This window comes from Nilaparvata lugens, chromosome 2 (assembly GCF_014356525.2).
Source record: "Nilaparvata lugens isolate BPH chromosome 2, ASM1435652v1, whole genome shotgun sequence".
NCBI lineage: Eukaryota > Metazoa > Arthropoda > Insecta > Hemiptera > Delphacidae > Nilaparvata > Nilaparvata lugens.
This window is the reverse complement of record NC_052505.1, coordinates 4,962,494-4,984,485: the sequence shown is the minus strand read 5'-3', so window position 1 is coordinate 4,984,485 and position 21,992 is coordinate 4,962,494. Positions and strand designations below refer to the sequence as shown.

Sequence of the window (21,992 nt, the reverse complement as noted above, 5' to 3'; positions counted from 1 at the left end):
TTGTGACAGTCCTCCTCACACCCAAAGACTCTGACTGGCCAGGACCTGGACCTTCCTCTAGACCTCTCCATCCAACCAAAGCTGACGAGATGGTCATCATAAAGGGGATTGGTATCGTACTCAATTAATTCATAAATTTATTAGTAGTTATAAAATTTCATGTAATTTTTTTCTATAGGAATTTAATATAATGAATAACATGTAGAGAATTCCAACCTAGAGGAAAATCCTCAAAATATTTAATACCTAAATAGTTTTCAAAAATTAATCAAATTGAAATAACTAGAAACTCCTTTTTTATATAAAATAATTAAGACTTGTTCGATAATAATCTGTTTTACTTTTCTTCATAGCCTAAATTATATAACTTTTAACTTATACATTTCAAATTTATTTCTTTTTAAATATTGTAAACCGATAAATTTTGTATTTCTTAGAATGATTTCTTAAAATATCTGCTCTACCATCTTCAGCTATGGTTACAAATGGTGATACATATTAATTGTTTTCTTTTAAAGTAATGAGATTGTAAAAGCTTACTTTCCGATACGTCACAAATTGACATCTCCCCCTCCTTTGCTTTACGCATTGCTCCGATACGTCACAATACTGAATTTAGTTTTTAAGTTGTACTTTTACAACAGTAGGCCTACTCACGGTGTAAAAGAGCAAGTTAACAACACAATTTAGAATAATTAATAACAACAGCTCAAGTAGGATGAAGAGAAAAGAAGAAATTGACTCATTTATTCAATAATTAGAGTTATTTTATTAATTTCCTCACCGTCTTAGTTTGATTGTTTTCAGTTAGTTCATCCCCTTCGTCAGCTACGTTGGAACCAAACGAGTTGTTCATGTATTCCATTGGATAGTCTGATGGGTCACTGGCATTCAGAAATTCTCCGGTTGTTTTGAAACAGTCGTTCAAGTTTCTGGCAACCCGCTCAATAACATTGATCTGTGTAATCCTTATTTCTCCAGCGTCACAGCTTGTGACGTCACTTGTGTCACTTATCTTACGTTGAGGGCTTGCTGACCTGAAGTACAAAACATACATGTTATTCACTGATTCATGCTGTTGAAACTCAAAATACAGTATCTATGTTTTCATTTATGCTGTCAATATTCGCAAATTCGCAAATTAAGATAAATTAATTTTTATTAATTATTGATTAAAACATTAAGACCCATATGCACTACAGTTAAAGATAGTTTAGTCAGTCGTCATATAGGTACTGGTAGTAAGTAAAATATGCACCATCTACATTCAACCTGGTAGTCAAGGCTTACATAAAGATATGGTCGAATTTATTATTATTAATATTATTGAATTAAAAAAATATTATTCTTCATGAATTCTTTCTTTTTTTATCTTGTTTATTATTGTTTGTGATAAGCAACAACTGAAATCCCATTGTTTTATTATTCTATTGCTACATATTGCTACACAATACAATTAAATGAATTATTATCAATGCATCAATTAATTTTTTCTACTCAAGATTGACAATTATTTATCTTTTGATATTATTTGAATTGAAAATTATTATTTTGGGATCACTGATTGATTATATAAAAAAATGTACTATTTCTATGGGGTTTTTTTCTATTATAATGTAAAACTTGACTCCTCCAGTCAAACCTTCTTTAGAAGGTTTTGGAGAATTTATATTTCGTCTGGTTTATATTATTTGATATTTTCTACTGAAAAGGAATCTTCTTATCTTTTTTCATTCTTGTTTTTTTTATTATTCTTCATTTGTTTTGTTTGTAAGATTTCTTTTTATAAGTGTATTTTTCATTTTTGTTTGTTATATTTTCTATAATAAACTCCCTTCTTCTGGGGGTACCAGGACGAAGGAAAAAGGAAAGGAAGGAAGGATTATTATTATTCCAGTTTTTAATCAACATCTAATAATTAAATTTTTGTTTGAACAGAGATGTTGCATTATGGCCCTAAGCAGAGCTACAGTTACTTTATAAAGATATAGTGACTGTAAGCAGAGCATTATAAAGATGAAAGGTTATAAGTGCATTGGAATGAAACCCCTCATGATCCCCATAACATTTTTTCCATTTCTAAAACGTTATCTGATAAATCAAGCAGTGGAAGAGTTTAATTTCATACTTTGAACATTTGACATTTTATTCAGTCATAAGTCATTAATTGGGAGGAAATAATTAGTTTCAACCGAAAGGTATCTTCTGAATTTTGATAATATTAAATTTTATGATTCAAAAAGTACGGTTGACTTTTGACTCCTTAAAATAATTCACACAAAAAATGTCTTTCTAAAATGTAAGGACATGAAATAAAATTCTAAAATGAATTACCTATACCTATAGGTAATGAAATACCTATAGGTAATGAAAATACCTATTGCACTTGACAATTCATAATTTTGAAAAATATTAATGTAACTAGGTAGGGCAATTTCCAGTAAGAAAAGATTACATTGGAATCATTCATTATTCCCTCTAATTACGAAATTAAATTTCAATTTTAATTTTCATATTTATGGTCCTGGAAGAAGTGAAACTAGTTACATTGCATAAGTTCCCCTTGAAACTGCTTGATTTTATTCCTTCAATTTTTTTTTTTTTTTTTTGAAAGTACAAGTGCGTGAAATTTATGCAATGTTATGAGAAAACGATTTTCTAACTCACGAATATTTCAAATACTTTTTGTACTTCAGTGCTCTTTTGATTTTTTTTGCTGAGGTTGATGACCACATCACAAAAAAAAACTAATTATAATTAATTATACCTTCTGAAATTCATAATTTCATTTTTCCCTTTCCTTTTTCTCCTGATTGTGTCCTTGATATTTCACTTCAGAAACTTCTTGTGATAAAATCTGTCGTTATATAATAAGGTGCATACAGATTTACGCGCCGTGAACATGAGCAATTCACTTTTAATCAGCTGATGCCAAGCTTTTCATATATGTATCTTACCGTTTCTGTAAAAATACAGATATAATCAGCTGATTAAAAGTGAATTGCTCATGTTCGCGGCGCATAGATCTGTACGCACCTATAGAGTTATGATGGACATGCAATCGAAGGTGATAATAATACCGTATTAATTATTATTGTTGTATTTACAATGGAGATGTTTTTATGGAGAAAGAACAGGCCATGCAAATATAGCAGTTTTCAAACTTATACATAGCCTACATTACAAAATTCAAAATGTTACATAAATACAGCAAATTCATATATTATTTGCAATAATTTATTCGAGAATATCCATAAATAATACCGGTTTTCAAACTTACACATAGCCTACATTACAAAATTCAGAATGTTATCTAAATACAGCTAATTCATGTTATTTGCAATAATTTATTCGAGAATATCCAAATAATAATAGACAATATACAGATTACAGAATGCCATGGAAATAATAAGTGAATTTTCAACCAGCAAAGACAAAATTCCAACTTCCATTTTTTGGAAAACTCTAGCTGGCCTACAGATCTAAATTACTGAGATAGTGCATTTAATCAAATGCTAATGAATTAATAAAATTATTAATGAACTTGTCAATATTTGCAGTAGCAGAAGTCTTCGGGATGATTTACAGCATTTAATTTGGATTTAAGTTTAATAATAATTGTAAATTCTTTCTGGTTGTAGGCTTAATGTGAATTCAATAGATCTTCAAGTTTGTTGAGAATATTTATTGATTTTCTATTGAATAATAAGAAATGGCATTATTGAGATAAGATACATGGATGAGATGAGGCAATCTGTGAATCAGCATAATGATTCTGCATCTACATGAAATCTATCTAATATAATCTATTTTGCAAGAGCATATTAGATAAAAACCTATGTTGTAATAAATTGTTGTTGAAAGAGTGCTCGAATGCCCTATGTTGAACTAAATATTCACATGCCTTGAGTGAACCAAAAGTCATTTTATTGACCTAAACATACTTTTATCCACATTTTATTATTAGTTTATCTCATTTATATATTTTTAACCTAAATATTCACATTTCTTGAGTTACCCTCACCAAGTTATATAGCCTATTGATGACCGGGACATAATTTTATTAGCGATAAAATTTGGAGACAATAAAAATATAAATGAAGTGAGACAATCAGAGAATCAGCATCTACATGAAATCGATCTAATTTAATCTATTTTGTAACCACATATTAGCACAGAGAAAAGATAGCATGAGAAGATATCCCATGGTGTAGGGCGTTTATGTTTCAACTTACACTGCCAACTCAAGCCGATAGTCCTAGTAGTTTTTTTCGTGAAGCTGAGTGTATTGTTACGCTGATAGTCTCCCATACTGTGCCGTTCTCACCCGGCCGAAACAGTAATGATAGACAATAATAGTCAACAGTAATCAGCTCTAGTTAACAAAAAATCGGCTTCAAATTTGGAACATAAACGTGGGATACCTTCTTATTAAAAAATGGAGAATTTTCATAGTTTTATTTAGAGTTCCTAATAGTACACCCCACTCGGGCTTATGTCTACTAGGGTTGCCAACTTTTATTTCACATTATTTCTTTGTAATTTTGTATCATTTTCGTTTGTGAAATAAGTGAGTGAATCAATAATTGATTAAAAAATGAAAATCGGCTTGAAATTTGGAACATGAACGACCTATACCATATGGGATATCTTCCTATGCTATTATTATGCTCTCTGTCATGTAACCCATTTCAGAGGTATTAATTAAACATGAAAAAACATTTAAAATATGGAAAAATAGTCCGTTACATACTTGGATTAATTTTTATAAACTAACGTGTAGCATCCCACTATAGAGTCTTATCTTTTTATTCCTACCATCTTTTGCTTGTGATATGAATGAGAGTGAATCAGCATGATGATTTTGTATCTACATGAAATCGATCTAATGTAATCTATTTTGCATGCAGCACATATTAGTCAACTTACAAACCTTTTTGTGTTAATGGTTGTTGCAGTGTAGGCTAAGATGGCCTCAGCTCCGTTGTAGTCGACTAGAATGGTTTAATTTAGGAAGCAGGCGACCAGCAAACTAATGTCTTTGTCTAATACCTGTTATTGTAATCAGCATAAATACACCTCATGTTAGCAACGTCCCAACTCAACCAACCAAATCTACTTTACAAATCAATAAAATAAATTATAATAAGCATTAGTTGGCATGCTAGTTCAATCAATTTTCACAGATACAATTCATACTTCAATTTTTACAATTGGTAAGACAAAATACGTAATTTTATGATGATATAGAATCACTTGTTCCCTCATTGATGACACAAAGAGAGGAATGAGAGGGTATTAAAGATTATGTAAAATAAAAATATCAAGTAACCATGTTGAAATAAATGAAAAACCCCTAAAATTCAGGTAGGTAATATTTTTGGAGGAAAGTAGGTTGAAGACATTAGCCCGGTTGCACAAAAGACTATTGTTCAATTAACCGTGATCAAATGACACGAGAACCAATCAGATAAGCTTCATTTTCATAAAATCCCTCTACTGGTTATCATGGCATTTAATCATGATAAAAAATTAACAGGCTTTTATGCAACCAGGCCATCGAGTCTCCATTGTAATGAGGAAAATGCATGAATAAGAGTCAACTTTGATAATAAATTCACCTCTTTTTGTGCAGTTGAGAAGTTGATATTGTGGTAATTATTCATATTAATAAAAAAATGTTCACAATTTATTAGGTGGTCTTTTTATTTAATATTAATTAACCTCTTTTCAGCAAGCTTCCAGGAGCAAGTTTCAATTGGTAGTTCGATTATATTACAAGTATTTTTTTGAGATATAGGGTTAACGAATGATACCTTTGTTAGAAAAGCATGATATTAGGCGGAGTTATGGTACATTGATGAAAGCTTAGAATAAAACATGACAATTATTAACAATCATAATATTTACAATGGCCTATTATTAGTAGGTATTTATCAGTATTAGTTTTGCAGAACTGAGTGAGGCATAAATATTTAAACGATTGAAAATTGGTGCAAAAATTTTATATTATTTGTCAAGTAATAGCCTAGTGGTAGAAGTTTTAAAGAACGTGAACTGGTTCAATTCCAAGACAAACCCCTGTATCAAGGAAAATTCAGGGAATTCAGAAACTATTATAATAGTAAATGGAAATTATAGAAGATAGTTACTTCAGGCTCTTCTGATAACAGAGGTGGTGGAATGAATCACGACTGGAATTTATCAGATTAAACAAAAATTCTTCTTCTTCTTCTTCTTCTTCTTCTTCATCCTTTCACGGTTGAGGCATCATTGCCTGTCTCTATAATCGGACCATCTTTTTCTTGGACATTCTCTATTTCGTTTCCCAACTGGTTTGTACATTAAGGCCTGCTTAGGAATCCGGTCTCCACTCATTCTATTCACATGTTGGAACCAATCATTCCTACTCCCATTCATGTCATCTTTTATTGCAAAAATATTCAGCTGATCTCTGATAATTATAGAGTAAATAAAATAAATAATATAAAAAAAATAATGAAATAGAACTGCTTCACAAATATAATGATGAAGCTGAGGCATGAATTCCAAAGAAGTTTTGAAGTTTTCTCCAAAGCAAGGACAGAATAAGAAAATTTGTTTTTAAAAAATCCAAGTTCATAGTGAAGTGAAAGACATAACCTACTTCAAAAGTTGGTTGCATTTGATAGGTTGAATCAGTTCTCATTATCTATAGGATAGAATTATAGTACCCTTTGAAATTAATAAAATAATAGATTAAGAATCAAATTATAACAACTACCTTAGTTTCAGTTTCCACACCATCGTCAAGATATAAAATAAATTTCAAAGTGAACGGTTTTTTGAAATTTATTTTTATAACCTGACGATGGTGTGAACACTGAAACTAGTTGTTATAATTTATATTCTTATTTTATTAATTTCAAAGGGTACTATAATTCTATTTTATAAATAAAAGAAAGTAGCCCTGAGTTTATAAACTTTAAGAAGATGCAGTTCTCATATATTACAATAAATTATTCAATGTTAATGAAACTCTTTCTTATGAAACTTCCAGTTCTCCATTGAAAAGAGCAAGCAGCATGCTATCAATTCCAATTTATTAGAGGAAGGATTATGAGTTGCATTGAGTGGATGCGACAGGCAAAGCCAAAACCACTTGTGACGTCATAAAATAGCTTCTTCAGTTCTTGCGAAACACAAGTAAAAAGGTAGCTAGATCATACATTGTGGATTAAGGTGAAATAAAAACGATACTGTCAGTTCCAAAGACCTTGAAGATGCATAGACTCACATGCAGCGCTAGTGTCGTACTTGGAATTGAAATCGGCCATTGAGGGGGCAACCTATAAGATACCATCAAACCAATGCCTTTGTAATCTATAATATTACAAATATATTATGTATAATATCTCGTGCTAAAATACTCCAATGGCGGCCTTCAATTTCAAGTAAGAGCTATCAATGGGAAGGCCTTTAAGGTCTTTGGTCAGTTCCACATAATTTATTCAAGCCACTCGAATAAATTAACTTCAAACAGAACAGCCACTCGAGTGGCTCAAATAAATTATGTGGAACTGATAATATCGTTTTTATTTTATTTATTTCAGTCTAGTAGGGGGATTCCAAAATATGTTGTATATTGTATTTCATATTCGTGTATTATGTTTTTTGAAAATAAATTGAAATTGAAAATTTCACCTTAATATGGAGAAATCCCACAATATCTCTGATCATAGTGTAAATTGTAGATGAATTTATTTCTCATAAAGATACAGAGTGTGATAAATGTTTGAAGAATAAATTTATCAGAAAATGAAAGCATCATGCCTGCAATGAACTAGCGACAGCAATGATCCATGATTACTCAACATGCAATTATTTTAAATGGAAATGGACTGAATTTCAGAAAATTAAAATCTTAACCCTATTTCGAAATTTCAAAATGTAATCTAAATTTGAAGAGAGGATCTTAGATTTTCTCTCCCGGTCGGTCCTCTCTTGTAAAAATAATAAATGAGATGAAATTTGAGAAATGGTACAGTTTCAGCCTAGTTTTCCCCCAATGTTAATATTATTATAATATGATTATAGTGTTCTGTACAATGAATGAGTAAAATCTTAACCCTATTTCGAAATTTCAAAATGTAATCTAAATTTGGAAGAGAGCATCCTTAGATTTTCTCTCCCGGTCAGTCCTCTCTTGTAAAAATAATAAATAAAATGAAATTTGAGAAATGGTACAGTCTCAGCCTAGTTTTTCCTCCATGGTCATAATTATATTATAATTATAGTGTTCTGTACAATGAATGAGTACCGGATTGTTATGTGAAGGAAAACCCGAGACATGAGTTATTGAATCTCTGAGCTGTGAGAGAAGAAATCTCATTTTTGTCATGAAGATATGAAGAAATCTCATAGTGTTTCGTCATGGAAAGCAACTTCAAAGAAATCTCAATTCAGCAATATTGAAAAACGAATAGGTATTATTTTTGAAAGTGAGTGCTCAAGGAATAATTCTAGTTTTCATCAATAAATCAACAAGATTAGATAAAACAAAATTGTTCAATGACATTGACTTCTTTGTAATTTAGCCTACTCTGTATATAACATTTAATGAGAATTATGAACTTTCATTCAATTATATTCTCTTTAGAATCTAAACAGCTATTTTTCTGCAACCAAACTCATAAATTTGATTTTTCAAATCAGGAAACATTTTCTTGAATGAAACATTCACAGTTTACATTTTTTGTTGACACGCCCACCATTTGGTTTCTAATCAAATCAAATTCAAAATTTCTAGTTTATTCATTTCTGGACTGAAAAGTGGACTCGAATCAATTCAAGTGGATAGCATAACCTATAATTTTTATTCATTCATAACTCTACCTTCATTGTATTATCATTCATCCCATCATCATCACCTAGGCTTAAAATACTTCTAGGAAGTCGCCTTTGTAAAATAATAGAATAATAGAATGTACTGGTAAACAAGTTTGAGAATAGCTCTGTGCAGTTAGGTGAATTATTCAACTAATTTCAACAAAGACTGTGATTTCAGCACACATTTGTATTTGAAAAATATAAATAATTTATATCCATTCATGTGAATAAATAACTGAATTCAAAGCACCTACATGATTCTGTACATTTATCAAGCATTTACTTAGAATGAAAGCCACTATACTACTCCTTTCGAAAGTGAATAATTCGGAATGTCTACAGATGGATATAAATTTCCCGGGGCTGACAAATAATTTTTGAATAGTAGCGCTCATCGAATTTCCATCTAGCTGTTTACCCTGTTGTCAATATTTTGCAGTAGCAGAAGTCTTCGGGGTGATTTACAGCATCTAATTTGGATTTTTGTTTAATAACAATTATTAATCTGGAATGTCTCCACTAACAAACTAGTCATTAAGAGACTCATCATATGTTCCACTCCACGGAAATCTTTAGCAAGGCGAAAGATTTATCCGAAGTGGAACCAGAGCTGGGGATGAATTCAAGCTTGCTTAAAAATGATTCATACAACAGTCATATCATACACGCTGATTTTGATACACTATTAACATGAATAAGCTGTTACAAAAGTTGCAAAATAATGATAGTTACCTGCTTCTTCGATTACGAGACGTGGGTCTTGTATTTGGCTGAGACAGTTCTGAGTCAGAACTGACCAGAGAGTGAGGTAGAGCTCCTTGAGCGAAATCCCTTCGATAATTGTCCGAGGATGAAGATCTGGGGGTTGAAACACCTCCAACACCCCCTCCTCCTCCTCCTCCATTATCACTTCCAACACCTGGCAAAATTCATAAACAATCAATTGAACAGCAATATTTTTCAAAGGGAGAATCAATAGAACAAAATCATTTCCAGAATGAAAACATAATTAATCAATTGATATCACATTAATTAAGAGTGGAATCTTTTACTATCTATTGAAAAACTGTAGATCATTATAGATCATAAACAATCAATACAACAGAAATATTTTTCAAAAGGAGAACATAATAATTATCAATAGAACAAAAACTTTTCCAAAATGAAAACAGAATTAATCAATAATCACATTAATTAAGAGTGGAATCTTTGACTATCTATTGAAAAACTGTAGATCATAAATAATATTTCTGTCCTCTACAAATTATTAGAAGTTCAGCGTGGGGATTGAAAACCAATACCAGTATGGTCTACACAAACACATCGACTTCTGGACGTCCATTTTTTTGCCATTGATAGATTCGACCTGTTTCTACCTGTTGTAGGTCATTTTGCCATCCTTATAAATTCTATCAGATTGAACATAACTTGGCAATCACATGATGTGTATCGGCACACATCATGTATTTGCCAAGCTCCATTCAAACTGGTAGAATCTATAAGAACGGCCAAAATCTATTTGTGTGTAACTGGCTTTATTAGTTGAACTATTGATAAGGCTGTACTTGGTTCAATGAACAAAAATTATTGATGATAGACTAAATAATAGCATTGATATTTCTCTGTAAATTGGATAACTTTATAATATGAAGAAAAATGACTGAGAATAAATGAAGATAAAGATAAAGGTTGTTACCTGAGCCATTGGAATGGAGATGTGGATTGACGTAGACCTGGGTGCTCTTTGGCATTTGGTAGACCACTTGCGGGTGGATCATCGCTCGTTTATGATTTGGCTCAGCATTTTGAATAACATCCGGCTCGATGTGACCAGACCTATGACTAAAAATTCATTAATGAATCTCGTGAAATTTGTAGGGAAAAATCAATGAGACAGGTACATTCCACAACAGGATAGAGAATAGTAAAATTTAGAAGAGGTATCCTATGTGTACCGTAGCCTATTTGTGCAGGTTTAAAGCAGTTTTGGGCGAATGCCTGTTGTTTTTACCTGCATTGTATCTATTGTCTATGAATAAATGAAATGAAATATTATAGAAAATAGATAATACCAAAGAGAAAATTTTCAATTTATTTATCTTCCATTTTACAAAATAATACAAATACAGTATTTCCCTTTCTTCTACAGTGCCTTCTTAAGCTATGAATATAAAGCAATATAAACAGAAATAATGTCTACAGATGAAAATAATGTGATGAAATTTGAAAACAAAATTCTTCAAAAACTTTAAGGGCCAACTGTATTTGTATGGCTAGTCGTCCGTGGACAAATAAAATGATCATTTATTTATTTAATTAATCAAGTAGAACTAGACATATATGATCATATGATTGAACTCACTTATTCTGCCTGTAGTCCCTGTATTCTCTGCGGCTTTGCTGGAATTCGGACAAGACCTGAGTAGCAGGGGGCGGTAGTGGAGAGGGAGGATCCGCTCCATCTGGCTGGTCGCGTTTGCCCTGACTCAGACTGAACAGACGAAGTTGTTGCCTTATATCCGCCTTCTCCCTCTCTCTCTTCCGTTGAAATTCCTCTTCTACTCGCCTCATGGCTTCCAACTCGCTCAACCTTTGGCGTTCTAGAGATACCAACAGAAAAATGAGGTGATGGAAGTCAATAAATGAGATTTAAAAACAACCAAATAAAATAAATATTTAGACTAAATAGCTGCAACTGTTGTTGTATATCTGCCTTTTCCCTCTCTTTGGAACTCCTTTTCAACACGCCTCATTTCTTCTAATTCACTCAACCTTTGACGTTCTAGTATTTCAAAAGAGAAATAAGATGAAGTTCAATAAATTAGGTTCAAAAAACAACCAAAAACCAAGACTTGAACTGAAAAATCGCAGTTGTTGTCTTATATCTGTCTTCTCCCTTTCTCTCTTCCGTTAAAACTCCTCTTCTACTCGCCTCATCGCTTCCAATTCACTCAACCTTTGACGTTCTAGTGTTTCAAGAGAGAAATAAAATGAAGTTCAATAAATGAGGTTAAAAAAACAACTAAAAAATCAATATTTAGACTGAACAGTCACAACTTTTGTATTAAATCTGTCTACTCCCTTTCTCTCTTCTGTTGAAACTCCTAATTTTGACACAGATAGGAAGTCTGTCCATATACCACTTTGAATCCGACTTCTATTCACGAAAAAGGTCTAGCACTTTTGTGAGTAGTAGCATAGAGAAACAATAGCGTAAGTAGATATCCCATGGTATAGGGAATTTATGTCGCAACTTTTGCTGTTATCTCAAGCCGATTACTGTCGATTATTGTCAGTTTTTATTGTGTTGTTGGGGTGAGACTATAGTCATAGAGAAACAATAGCGTAAGAAGATATCCCATGGTATAGGAAGTTTATGTCGCAACTTTTACTGTTATCTCAACCCGATTACTGTCGATTTTTACTGTTTTGATACCGGGTAAGAGTGTATGAACGGTACAATTTGAGAGACTACCAGCGTCACACAGCTGCATGGGAGAAAACTACGTGAACTATCGAGATAACAGTGAAAGTTGCGACATAAACGCCCTATACCATGGGATATCTACTTACGCTATTGTTTCTCTATGGTAGTAGTCTTCACTTTTAAAGGTATCCTTGTATATTTTGTGAATCTATGTATATAAAAGCGAAATGGCACTCACTGACTGACTGACTGACTGACTCACTCACTCACTTGCAGAACTAAAAATCTACCGGACCAAAAACGTTCAAATTTAATAGGTATGTTCAGTTGGCCCTTCAGAGGCGCACTATGAACGGATTTGGAGAATTTTCCAAAGATACGCCCAAAATCAGCGTTTTTCCAGCGTTTTCTCAGCTTTATCGAGAACAAATGAACAGAAAATGTTCAAATTTAGTACAGATAAGCTCAGCTAGGGTGTAATAATGTTGTGTTAGAATGAATTTGCAATAACGTCAAAGATACGCCCAAAATTAGCGTTTTTCCAGCGTTTTTGCACTTTCTCAGCTTTATCGAGAACAAATGAACAGAAAATGTTCAAATTTACTACGGGGTGTAATAATGTTGTGTTAGAAGGAATTTGAAATAACGCCAAAGATACGCCCAAAATTAGCGGTTTTTTGCGTTTGGTTGATTGAAACGAGCGAGGAAGTACTTTGACTTTCTGATGCTCAGACGCTCAAATGAAAAAGGCAGGCGAGCGAAGCGAGCCCGCTGATCTTATTTTTAGACGATCCAGTCTGGGGTCCAGGTGGCCGAGCCCCTGGCTAGACGGATAAGGCGAGCGAAGCGAGCCTGACGGCTAGTGTTTTATAAATATATTTTGAGTTAATAAACCAGCTAATTTGATAGGCAATGTTCTCATATACAACTATACAAACATCTTGTATATCTAATGTGGTGAAGATCTAGCCTACATGAAAATGTCACCATAAAATGAAAATATGAATTATCTGACTTCATGCAAGAAATTTCAAAATGCTTTATTGGGAAAATATAATCGGAACTTCGGCGACTGATAGTCTTTGAATTATTACTATTAGTTCTGTGAACAGTAGACCTCGCGCTAAATTTCCGGTATAGCTGACGTTATTTATATCCAATCATCTGTCTTTAATAAATAAGTTTCATAAATTGCCAATTGGTGTTTTTGGAGGTTTTTACCTCGGTTGGTGGCGATGACGCAATCTAGCTGGCTGGCCATTGCGCACACATTTTGTGACCCCTTCCGTTTTCATCTAAATGCCGTGGTCAATACTACCCTATTTTTGTTAAGTGACCCCTTCCGTTTTCATCTAAATGCCGTGGTCAATACTACCCTATTTTTGTTAAGAAACACCTATTAGGTTGAACTGTACCCAGGTTTCAAGGAAAAAACTGCCACATATCTCACTCAGTTGCTACTAACAATATCAGCTGGTATTGACAATACCTTTAGCAAATTCTGACAATTTCTCAGCTGGGATGGACAATAATATGACTGTTCGAAAATTGACTGTTCATTTTTTAAATTATGAAATGAATCACTTAGAGCACAGTGACTTTCCGAACACTCTGTACCATTGCCTTTCCCTTTTTATTATAGAGAAATAGCACAACTTCTCCCTCCAATACAATCAAATTATGAACAACCAAACTTCAACTTTCTGTGCTGTTGTGGTAGATATCCATATATTGAATGAAAACGACTTGATTTATTGTCGAAACTACTAATTCATCAAAACAATTTGATATACTAGCTTCGGTTGTTACAGCATTATCAGGGGTTTCATTTAAGATTCAACCAAAAGTTTGCTGAAATGTAGATGTAAGTAAAATGTATGAGTAGACGTCTAGTAAGAAGTTTAAAGTCACCTGCTCAAACAGTCAAACAGATATAGAGCTTATTGTTCCAGGGGCATTATTAAAACCCCTCATACACTATTCACAAAATACTTCTGTTAATTGCTTTTTCATTCACTTACGAAATATTTTCACAAATTTATGCTCGCTCGTCATCATTATATTATTGTAGGCCTACTGTTAGAGCAAAGTTTTTACATGCGGAACTTTGCAATAAAATATAATATAATGGATAATACAATAAGGAATACAAAATCAGTAGCTGTCGTCTGCTTGCATTCCATTGAGAAATCTTACTTTCAGTGAATAAAACATGTATACAAATTCACTTTCTTGGTGAAGGCTACTCGTATTTACATAAAAATTGTAATCAAAGTACCTACCCTTCTTCAACTTTATTTCATTTTCACAATGTTTCGATTTTAAAATGTAATTTCTTTTTTTTTTAAGATTACGTCCTAAAGACTCCAGTCATGGAGTCCATGACTGGAGTCTTTAGGACGTAATCTTAAAAAAAAAAAGAAATTACATTTTAAAAATCGAAACATTGTGAAAAATGAAATAAAGTTGAAGAAGGGTAGGTACTTTGATTTCAAATTTTTATGTAAATACGAGTAGCCCTTACCAAGAAAGTGAATTTGTATACATGTTTTATTCACTGAAAGTAAGATTTCTCAATGGAATGCAAGCAGACGACAGCTACTGATTTTGTATTCCTTATTGTATTATCCATTATATTATATTTTATTGCAAAGTTCCGCATGTAAAAAACTTTGCTCTAACAGTAGGCCTACAATAGAGTAATAATAATGGGCGAGCATAGATTTGTGAAACTATTTCGTAAGTGAATGAAAAAGCAATTAACAGAAGTATTTTGTGAATAGTGTATGAGTAGTTTTCTACATTCCATTGAACCTGATGTTGATGGTAGTATAGCATAATAATAGTGTTTACACTTGAATCATATCCTAACTATCATACAAATTGTCTTTTGAATATAAATAAAAATAATGTCGTGACTAAATAATTTTGAAAAGGGTACTCAGATTTATAATTTTATTTATATTCTATCATACAAATGTATGATAGTACCTATCTTAATTATTATCAATAGAACTTACTGTTGAATGAATTTCTGTGGTAATGAATATTCAGGTAAATACATGAAATGGCCACCAGTAGCTAGGTAAGAGAAAGACGGTTGCTTCACTAGAGACGTGAGTGCTCCTTCTTCATCCTGCAACAAAGACAATCATTCAATCGAATATTAGTTGATTACTCTATAAGGAAAAAGCATGTTAGAAGCAATGGTACAATAATTCATGTACCAGAAAGAAACATGAAAACTAACTCGAGATTAGTTCAAAGTTTAATGAGAATAATTATTTTCTAATCAAAAATATATATTGTATGAAAATAGTGTACTTATAAATAACTAAACTGTATAACTACACGCACAGTCTGTACAATCACACACACGACAAGTTTGCATCTGTGCTACAGTATAAAGGCTGTATTTATGAATATGATAATAACTTAAAAACTGTACTAGGAATAATCATAGTAATGACCAATATTAATGATCTCCGTGTGACTATATTGTACATGTCTCAGAGAAGACAAGTAGTTATAGATACATCATAAGAAGCTCGTAAATTGGAAAAAATATTTCTGTTTTAACCTAGCATTTATATAACTTTTAAATCAATTGGCACAAACACAATAGAAAATACTTGTGGTTCTCAAGAACTCAACAAACTTGAAAATCAGACATTTGAATGCATCTTCAAAGAGTTACTGACATTGATAATAACTTACAGCAAGACTTAAGAATAGAAATTTCGCATGTTATAATGTGACTATTTTACGGCGTTATTAGTTGGGCCTACTTTTTTGCTATTCATTTTTTTCATCATATTTATCTCATTTATATCTTAATTCTCACATAAATACTCATCCATTTCACTATGTTATAATGTGACTATTTTACGGCGTTATTAGTTGGGCCTACTTTTTTGCTATTCATTTTTTTCATCATATTTATCTCATTTATATCTTAATTCTCACATAAATACTGTGATGAATTTTTCAAATAGATCTCATGAAAAGAGAGAAAAATTGTGATTACCTTTTAAAATGAAAGAATTTGCTAAAGGAATGGTTAGCGACCGAGCGATAACGCTTACTTATCAATAACTGTATATTAGATAAGAGTACCGTTCTGTACTGAATATTTTTCTAGGAAAATTATTCAATAAAATTATAATTATTTTGCGAATAAAGCACAAATTATTTACGAATTGCTCACTGATTTTGAGGTTACACTTTGTTTACTATCGATCAGATGTTTTTAAAACAGTTCGAACGCAGCTGACTGATTCAAAGCATTGTCAAATATCATGCCGGTTTTCATGCAAGGTAAAATATCATCTCTAAAAATTATAAAACTATCAATAAAGGATCAAGAATTTCAAATAAAAAAAATAAATGTATGTATTATTGTTGAAATTATTTATTATTTAAGAAATTGTATTATGCGTCAGGTCTTATTATAACTAAATAGGTCATAGCATGAAATTCTATTATTGATAAAATGGCAGAAATTAATTATAATAATCTCAAACCTAATGAAAATTGTACAAGAATATTAATTTATTAATAATTTAATTCAACTGAACCACATGGTAATTAAATCTCTTTGGTAGGTCTAAACCAATCACAGTGCATAGAAATAGCACCAAGACGGTGATCGTTTGAAGGCAGCACATGTTAATCTATTATCAGACACCAACCCTGCCTTATCAGTTACACTAGCACGTGTACATTGTATGAGAGGAACTATGTCTATAAGATTAAGCAGTTTTAAGAATTACATAAATTAAATTATTATTGTAATTAAAGGAATTGTATTCTACTGCTTGCCACTGACGTCATGTTTACGTCACAAGCGTTCTACCAATGGCAAATTTTTATGCAAATGATTACATCGAGATTCTGAGAAGCAAGGTCTAGCCTAAAAGCTTAGAGAAAAGAGCAGCACTTCCCTTTTGAAATCCTTACCGTGTAGATCTCTTTCATAGTTACCAAAGACCTATTTGTAAAATTTCTTGTTCGATTTTTAAATGTTCTATTTGTGAGCCGATATTTTAGGCCAATCTATTTGTTATTTATAAATTTCTGTTTTCATCAATCGATAAATTTAACAGCTTAAAGTAAATTATCCCTTATTTAATTCGGTGAAGGAGATATTTGAATTAAAATTCCCCACGTGCTGAAACCAAAGCCTGGATTGCCGCCGATCAAACGATTTTTGATCTAAAGAAGAAAACCACGACTACCAAGGAATTTCACGTGAGTTATAAGTCATAAGGGGCCCCAATCTACGCTTCGAAAATATTTCAGTGCAGAAAAAACATAAATTTTTCTTCGTTAAATTATTGGCCACGCCGACAAGCGCTTTTAGTTATTAAGAGCTTAAAATTTATTCATATTTAATTTCTAAGAATTTGTAGTTGATTGACTATCCTCCGCTGCCTGAACCACGACCCCGAACATTTTAAAATATTTTCTATAATTCATTTTTCACTATTTTTCAAACTGTTAAATTTTATCAATTGTAAAACTCTGTTGAATCACGCATGGTATCATGCAAGCACAAGAAATTTTTTAACTATTCTGTTAATGCCAAATTATTATCAACCTGTAAATCAATTTCTGAACCTGCACTGTATGATTGCATATTTTATTGTAATATATTTCAGTTTTGTTAATTCGCTTTCTGAGTTCGATTATTTCTTAAGCCTGTCAATTATTGTGTCTGATACGTTCTATATTATCAAGAACCGATCGAATACGATCATTGGAATAATTGAATCAAGCTGGATATTGGAACAGGTCTAAGTGGATGTAGCGAGTGGGGTCAGATCGAGATATTTATTCTTTGTCCTTACCTGCTCATATATCAGCTTTTATCTGTTACCTACCTCGACTTAGGAGCGAACACATCAATTGTACAGCGGATGCAGCCATAGATCATATAAATTCCTACAATAGAGCTTAAAACCCGACAAGACTCTGTTCTCGAAATATATTCTGAACGATATTTGGTTCAAACACTGTATTTTAATCCTTCAGAACTTATTAGAGACGCAGTCCCGTAAATTATCTACATCGGGATTTTTGCTCGACCTGTATGATTTTGTATGCTCATTCTTCACAGGTAATAATTTTAAGGTATCCGTCTTCAGTGTTTAGCGATCGCTACACTGCTTATAAAAATTTCATCACTATACAATTTGTCATTAGAAGAATCAAGGGTGAGCGAGCGTTTAGGCCTCCCGCGATTCCGACAATTGTATTGAGTCTTGTAGTGAGTCAATCAGTCTGGTGTTCACTCAGCGTCCACGCACGCAATTACAAAATTTATAGCCGCTACACCATTGACTTAGTACAAGATTCACCCTACGTGTATTGTCCCATCCTTGGAGGTGAGAGTGACTCCCCCAGGAAGAGCTTTACATGATTTGGCGCCCAACGTGGGGCATTGAAGAGGTGGATAATCGACTGCGAGGATTATTTAGTTGCTCAGTATACTATAGCGCTGACAACGAGAAAATTTTTGAAAAAATTTATGGTTGTGAATTTCTTCAAATTTAATATTAACTGTTCACTGTTATATAAAATAACAAGAAGTACCATACCCAATTTTTGAACAGAAAAGAAATTTATCGATTGATGAATTTTTAGAGAAAAAATCGAACTCAGAATTTTATTATTGTGTTATTCGAAAATTGGTCGTACTATAAGTCATAGGTATAAGAGATATCATAAGAAAGGTCATATTATTTGAAGAATATTAGGTCTATATTGAAACAATTTATAAAAATTTACAGAAAAGAGGATTGAAGTTATTTACATTTTTAAAAATTTTTAAAACATAAAGAGGGAAGTAAAAGTTAAATCACGGATATATTGTGGAATTCAAGCAGAACATCACTGCTTTTATATAAAATTTTGCAAAGAACACTAGCCCTATATATAACTGCGGCAAGAAATTATAAGAATAAAATATTTATAATAATAGTAATAATAAATTATAAGAGGCGTACCTGTATTACCGCATAAGTGTTCACTGTGTATCCTGTATGTTCGTGTCATTTTTATGTTAACGATATTGCTAACTTGACTCATTTTATCACTGAACACATTGCTAAACCACTTTTTCTGTATTTCACTCACTACGAAGCTATAACAATTCCTATTGGATTCCTTACCAATTATTTTGTATATCACAACACTTTCACGTTTTTTGTTCACTGCACACTTTCGTTGCGCTATTTTTCCACAAACCATGGCAGGAAACGACCAGGTCAATCCAAGTCTGTCGGACACCGAGGACATCTCACCCGACTGTTCGCCGCCATCCGCATCTGCCACCGCATCCGCCGATTTCCATCCCAATGTACTGGATGATTTATCTTCGACACAGGTGGAGGAGAGCTGCATCCTAGTGGAAGATCCGTCGGCAGCCCAAGAGCCGGAGGACGAAACATCGGGAGAGCATACGGACGACGACGCCCCCGAGACAGGAACTCCTATTTCTCGTACCGTTGCTCGGATAAAAAACCAGAAGGTAACCGTTCGCCATACACCCGCTCCCACAATAGATTGGAACACCATCCTGGAAGCAATAAACAACTTAAAAGAAGACAACAAACAAACAAAGGAAGAATTAAAAGAAGACAACAAACAAATAAAAGAAGCATCAAAGAAAACAAGTGAAGCAATAAATGATTTGAAAGAAGACAATAAACAAACAAAGGAAGACAACAAACAAATAAAAGAAGCATCAAAGAAAACAAGTGAAGCAATAAATGATTTGAAAGAAGACAGTAAGCGAGCAAAGGAGGAATTAAAGAAGGAAGTTCAAGAAGCAAAGAAGACAAATGAACAGGGTTTGGAGAAGTTGAGCCAGCGAATGGACAGAGCATTCCATGATACCGATAATACCATCAAAAAATTAGCTGAGTGTCTGGATAAATCAATTTTAGAAACAAATAACCGATTGGATAGGATATCTGAAGATATGCATATGGGAAAAATCAGCGTCGAAGTCAGCATTAAGAAACATATACATGTAGAGAAGGATACAATAAAGGTGGTTAAAGTCAAACAAACAAGCGAACATAACACATGTATAGAAAACCAACCCACCGAGAATGTCAGGATTGAAGTCGCGCCGCACCCCGCAGAACGCCGAGAGGGACCAGCCGACATCACCCGCCAGGACGAGGACGACATCCATGGCATAGAGGGACAGCTCGTACCACCGCGCGCCGGACGCCAGGAGTCCAAGGACGTTGCCCACCATGTTGAAGAGCAGCCCGGACCGCCGACCGCCCACATCACCGTCCATCCACCGAAGACAGCGCCTACAACATACAAACCCAATACTCATGAAGATAACCCACAAAACAATAGAAGTAAAACAGAAACCCACAACAAATCAAAATCAAAACAAAAACCGAAAAACTATGAATCAAAACAACACACAAGTAAAATAGCAGATCCACGGAAAAGAAAAATGGTCTCAAGAAAAATTTACCCACATCGCCATCATGTTAGGCTAAAATTGAATATCAAATTTCTCCCCGCCATACAGAAAAGAAAAATCGTCTCAAGAAGAACCTACCTACACCGCCGTCATACTAGATTAAAATCTTACATCAAGCTTTCTACTAGCATGCAAGAGAGAAGAAAATTATCAAGAAGGGCCTACAATCACCGCAGTCATGTCCGGTTAAAATCAAGTAGACTGTACACCGGCATGCAAAAAAGGAAAATATCATTTGGAAAGACACACAGACACCACCGGCATGTCAGATTTAAGGAGATCAAACTGCATGTTACCGGCCAACAAAGAGGAAACGAATTTGTAAGAATCGATCTACACCACCGGCACATTCGTTTTAAACCAAGTTTTAATAAAACGGATAGTTGTAAATTGGAATGAAAACCTGAAACAAATACTGAAATCAAATTTAGATGGGGGCTTGAGGAAATAATAATCTTTTAATCAATTGGAAGCTACATTTGTGAAGTACATCAGCTATCAAACTTCTTCATAGTCACAGCCTACCCATCAAATCATATCCTTGCATACTGGCATCTTTTTACTGCAGCCTAATCATAATCAACATAACCTAAACTTCGCCGCATCTCATCTAATAAACAACAATCCACTTCAAATGAAGAAATTATTATCAACTCTAAGTCAAGAAATTAAAACTACGAAAAAACTTTAAAAAATTTACCAACCTAATCAAGCCATCTGTCTCGTGCTACAGTCATCGTAGAAACAATCGCCGGGTATCATCTGCACAACTGAAAAAACAGAAACAAGAATTATATTATCCACGGAAAATAATTATAAATTAGAAATAACATGAATTAGTAGTGAATAGGAGGAAAGAAAATAAACAAAGTTTATTTGAAAAAATGTGTAAATCTAACCTCGAAATACAGAACCGATAGAAAGAATCTATTCAGAACCAAAGCCTGTTCGATAATTTTCTTCGTCCCACCAACCAATGTGTACGAAATCCTAGAGTCAATGTTAATAGAATTCAAGCAATATCGTTATTCAATTATTAATGTAACATATTATTTAATGTGAAATCATAAGCAAAAAACCAACCAAAAATATATATTTATGTTAATTTGCACGAAATGCGCATGTTCTATGTCATATATGAATGTATCTCTAAAAACTCCAAAGAAAATGAAATTCTTACCTTCA

General features: G+C 32.9%; 2 protein-coding genes and 1 pseudogene across 2 annotated transcripts in view; all 3 read right to left on the bottom strand.

Moving 5' to 3' along the window:
• LOC111051178 overlaps positions 1-21,992 on the bottom strand; it is a 234,224-nt gene that overhangs the window by 4,030 nt on the left and 208,202 nt on the right. The window contains exons 13-18 of the mRNA XM_039419967.1: positions 15,316-15,431; positions 13,517-13,548; positions 11,231-11,468; positions 10,565-10,710; positions 9,601-9,787; positions 785-1,037 (exon numbers count right to left, since the gene is read on the bottom strand). Of these exons, the coding sequence (XP_039275901.1) occupies positions 785-1,037; positions 9,601-9,787; positions 10,565-10,710; positions 11,231-11,468; positions 13,517-13,548; positions 15,316-15,431 (972 nt within the window). The remainder of the gene's footprint in view (positions 1-784; positions 1,038-9,600; positions 9,788-10,564; positions 10,711-11,230; positions 11,469-13,516; positions 13,549-15,315; positions 15,432-21,992) is intronic.
• LOC120350135 lies at positions 9,373-9,481 on the bottom strand (annotated as a pseudogene).
• On the bottom strand, positions 19,329-20,732 carry LOC120349764. Its single transcript, XM_039420388.1, has 2 exons — positions 20,358-20,732; positions 19,329-20,303 (listed from the first exon to the last, which is right to left on the bottom strand). The coding sequence occupies exons 1-2, from the start codon at positions 20,649-20,651 to the stop codon at positions 20,241-20,243; spliced, it is 357 nt and encodes a 118-aa protein (XP_039276322.1). The 5' UTR covers positions 20,652-20,732; the 3' UTR covers positions 19,329-20,240.

Coding starts and splice junctions, on each gene's coding strand:
- LOC120349764 (XM_039420388.1), bottom strand. CDS start 20,651: ATGAGTATTGGGTTTGTATGTTGTAGGCGCTGTCTTCGGTGGATGGAC. Junction 20,304..20,357: donor TCGCTTGTTTGTTTGACTTT/AACCACCTTTAT, acceptor AATGCTGACTTC/GACGCTGATTTTTCCCATAT.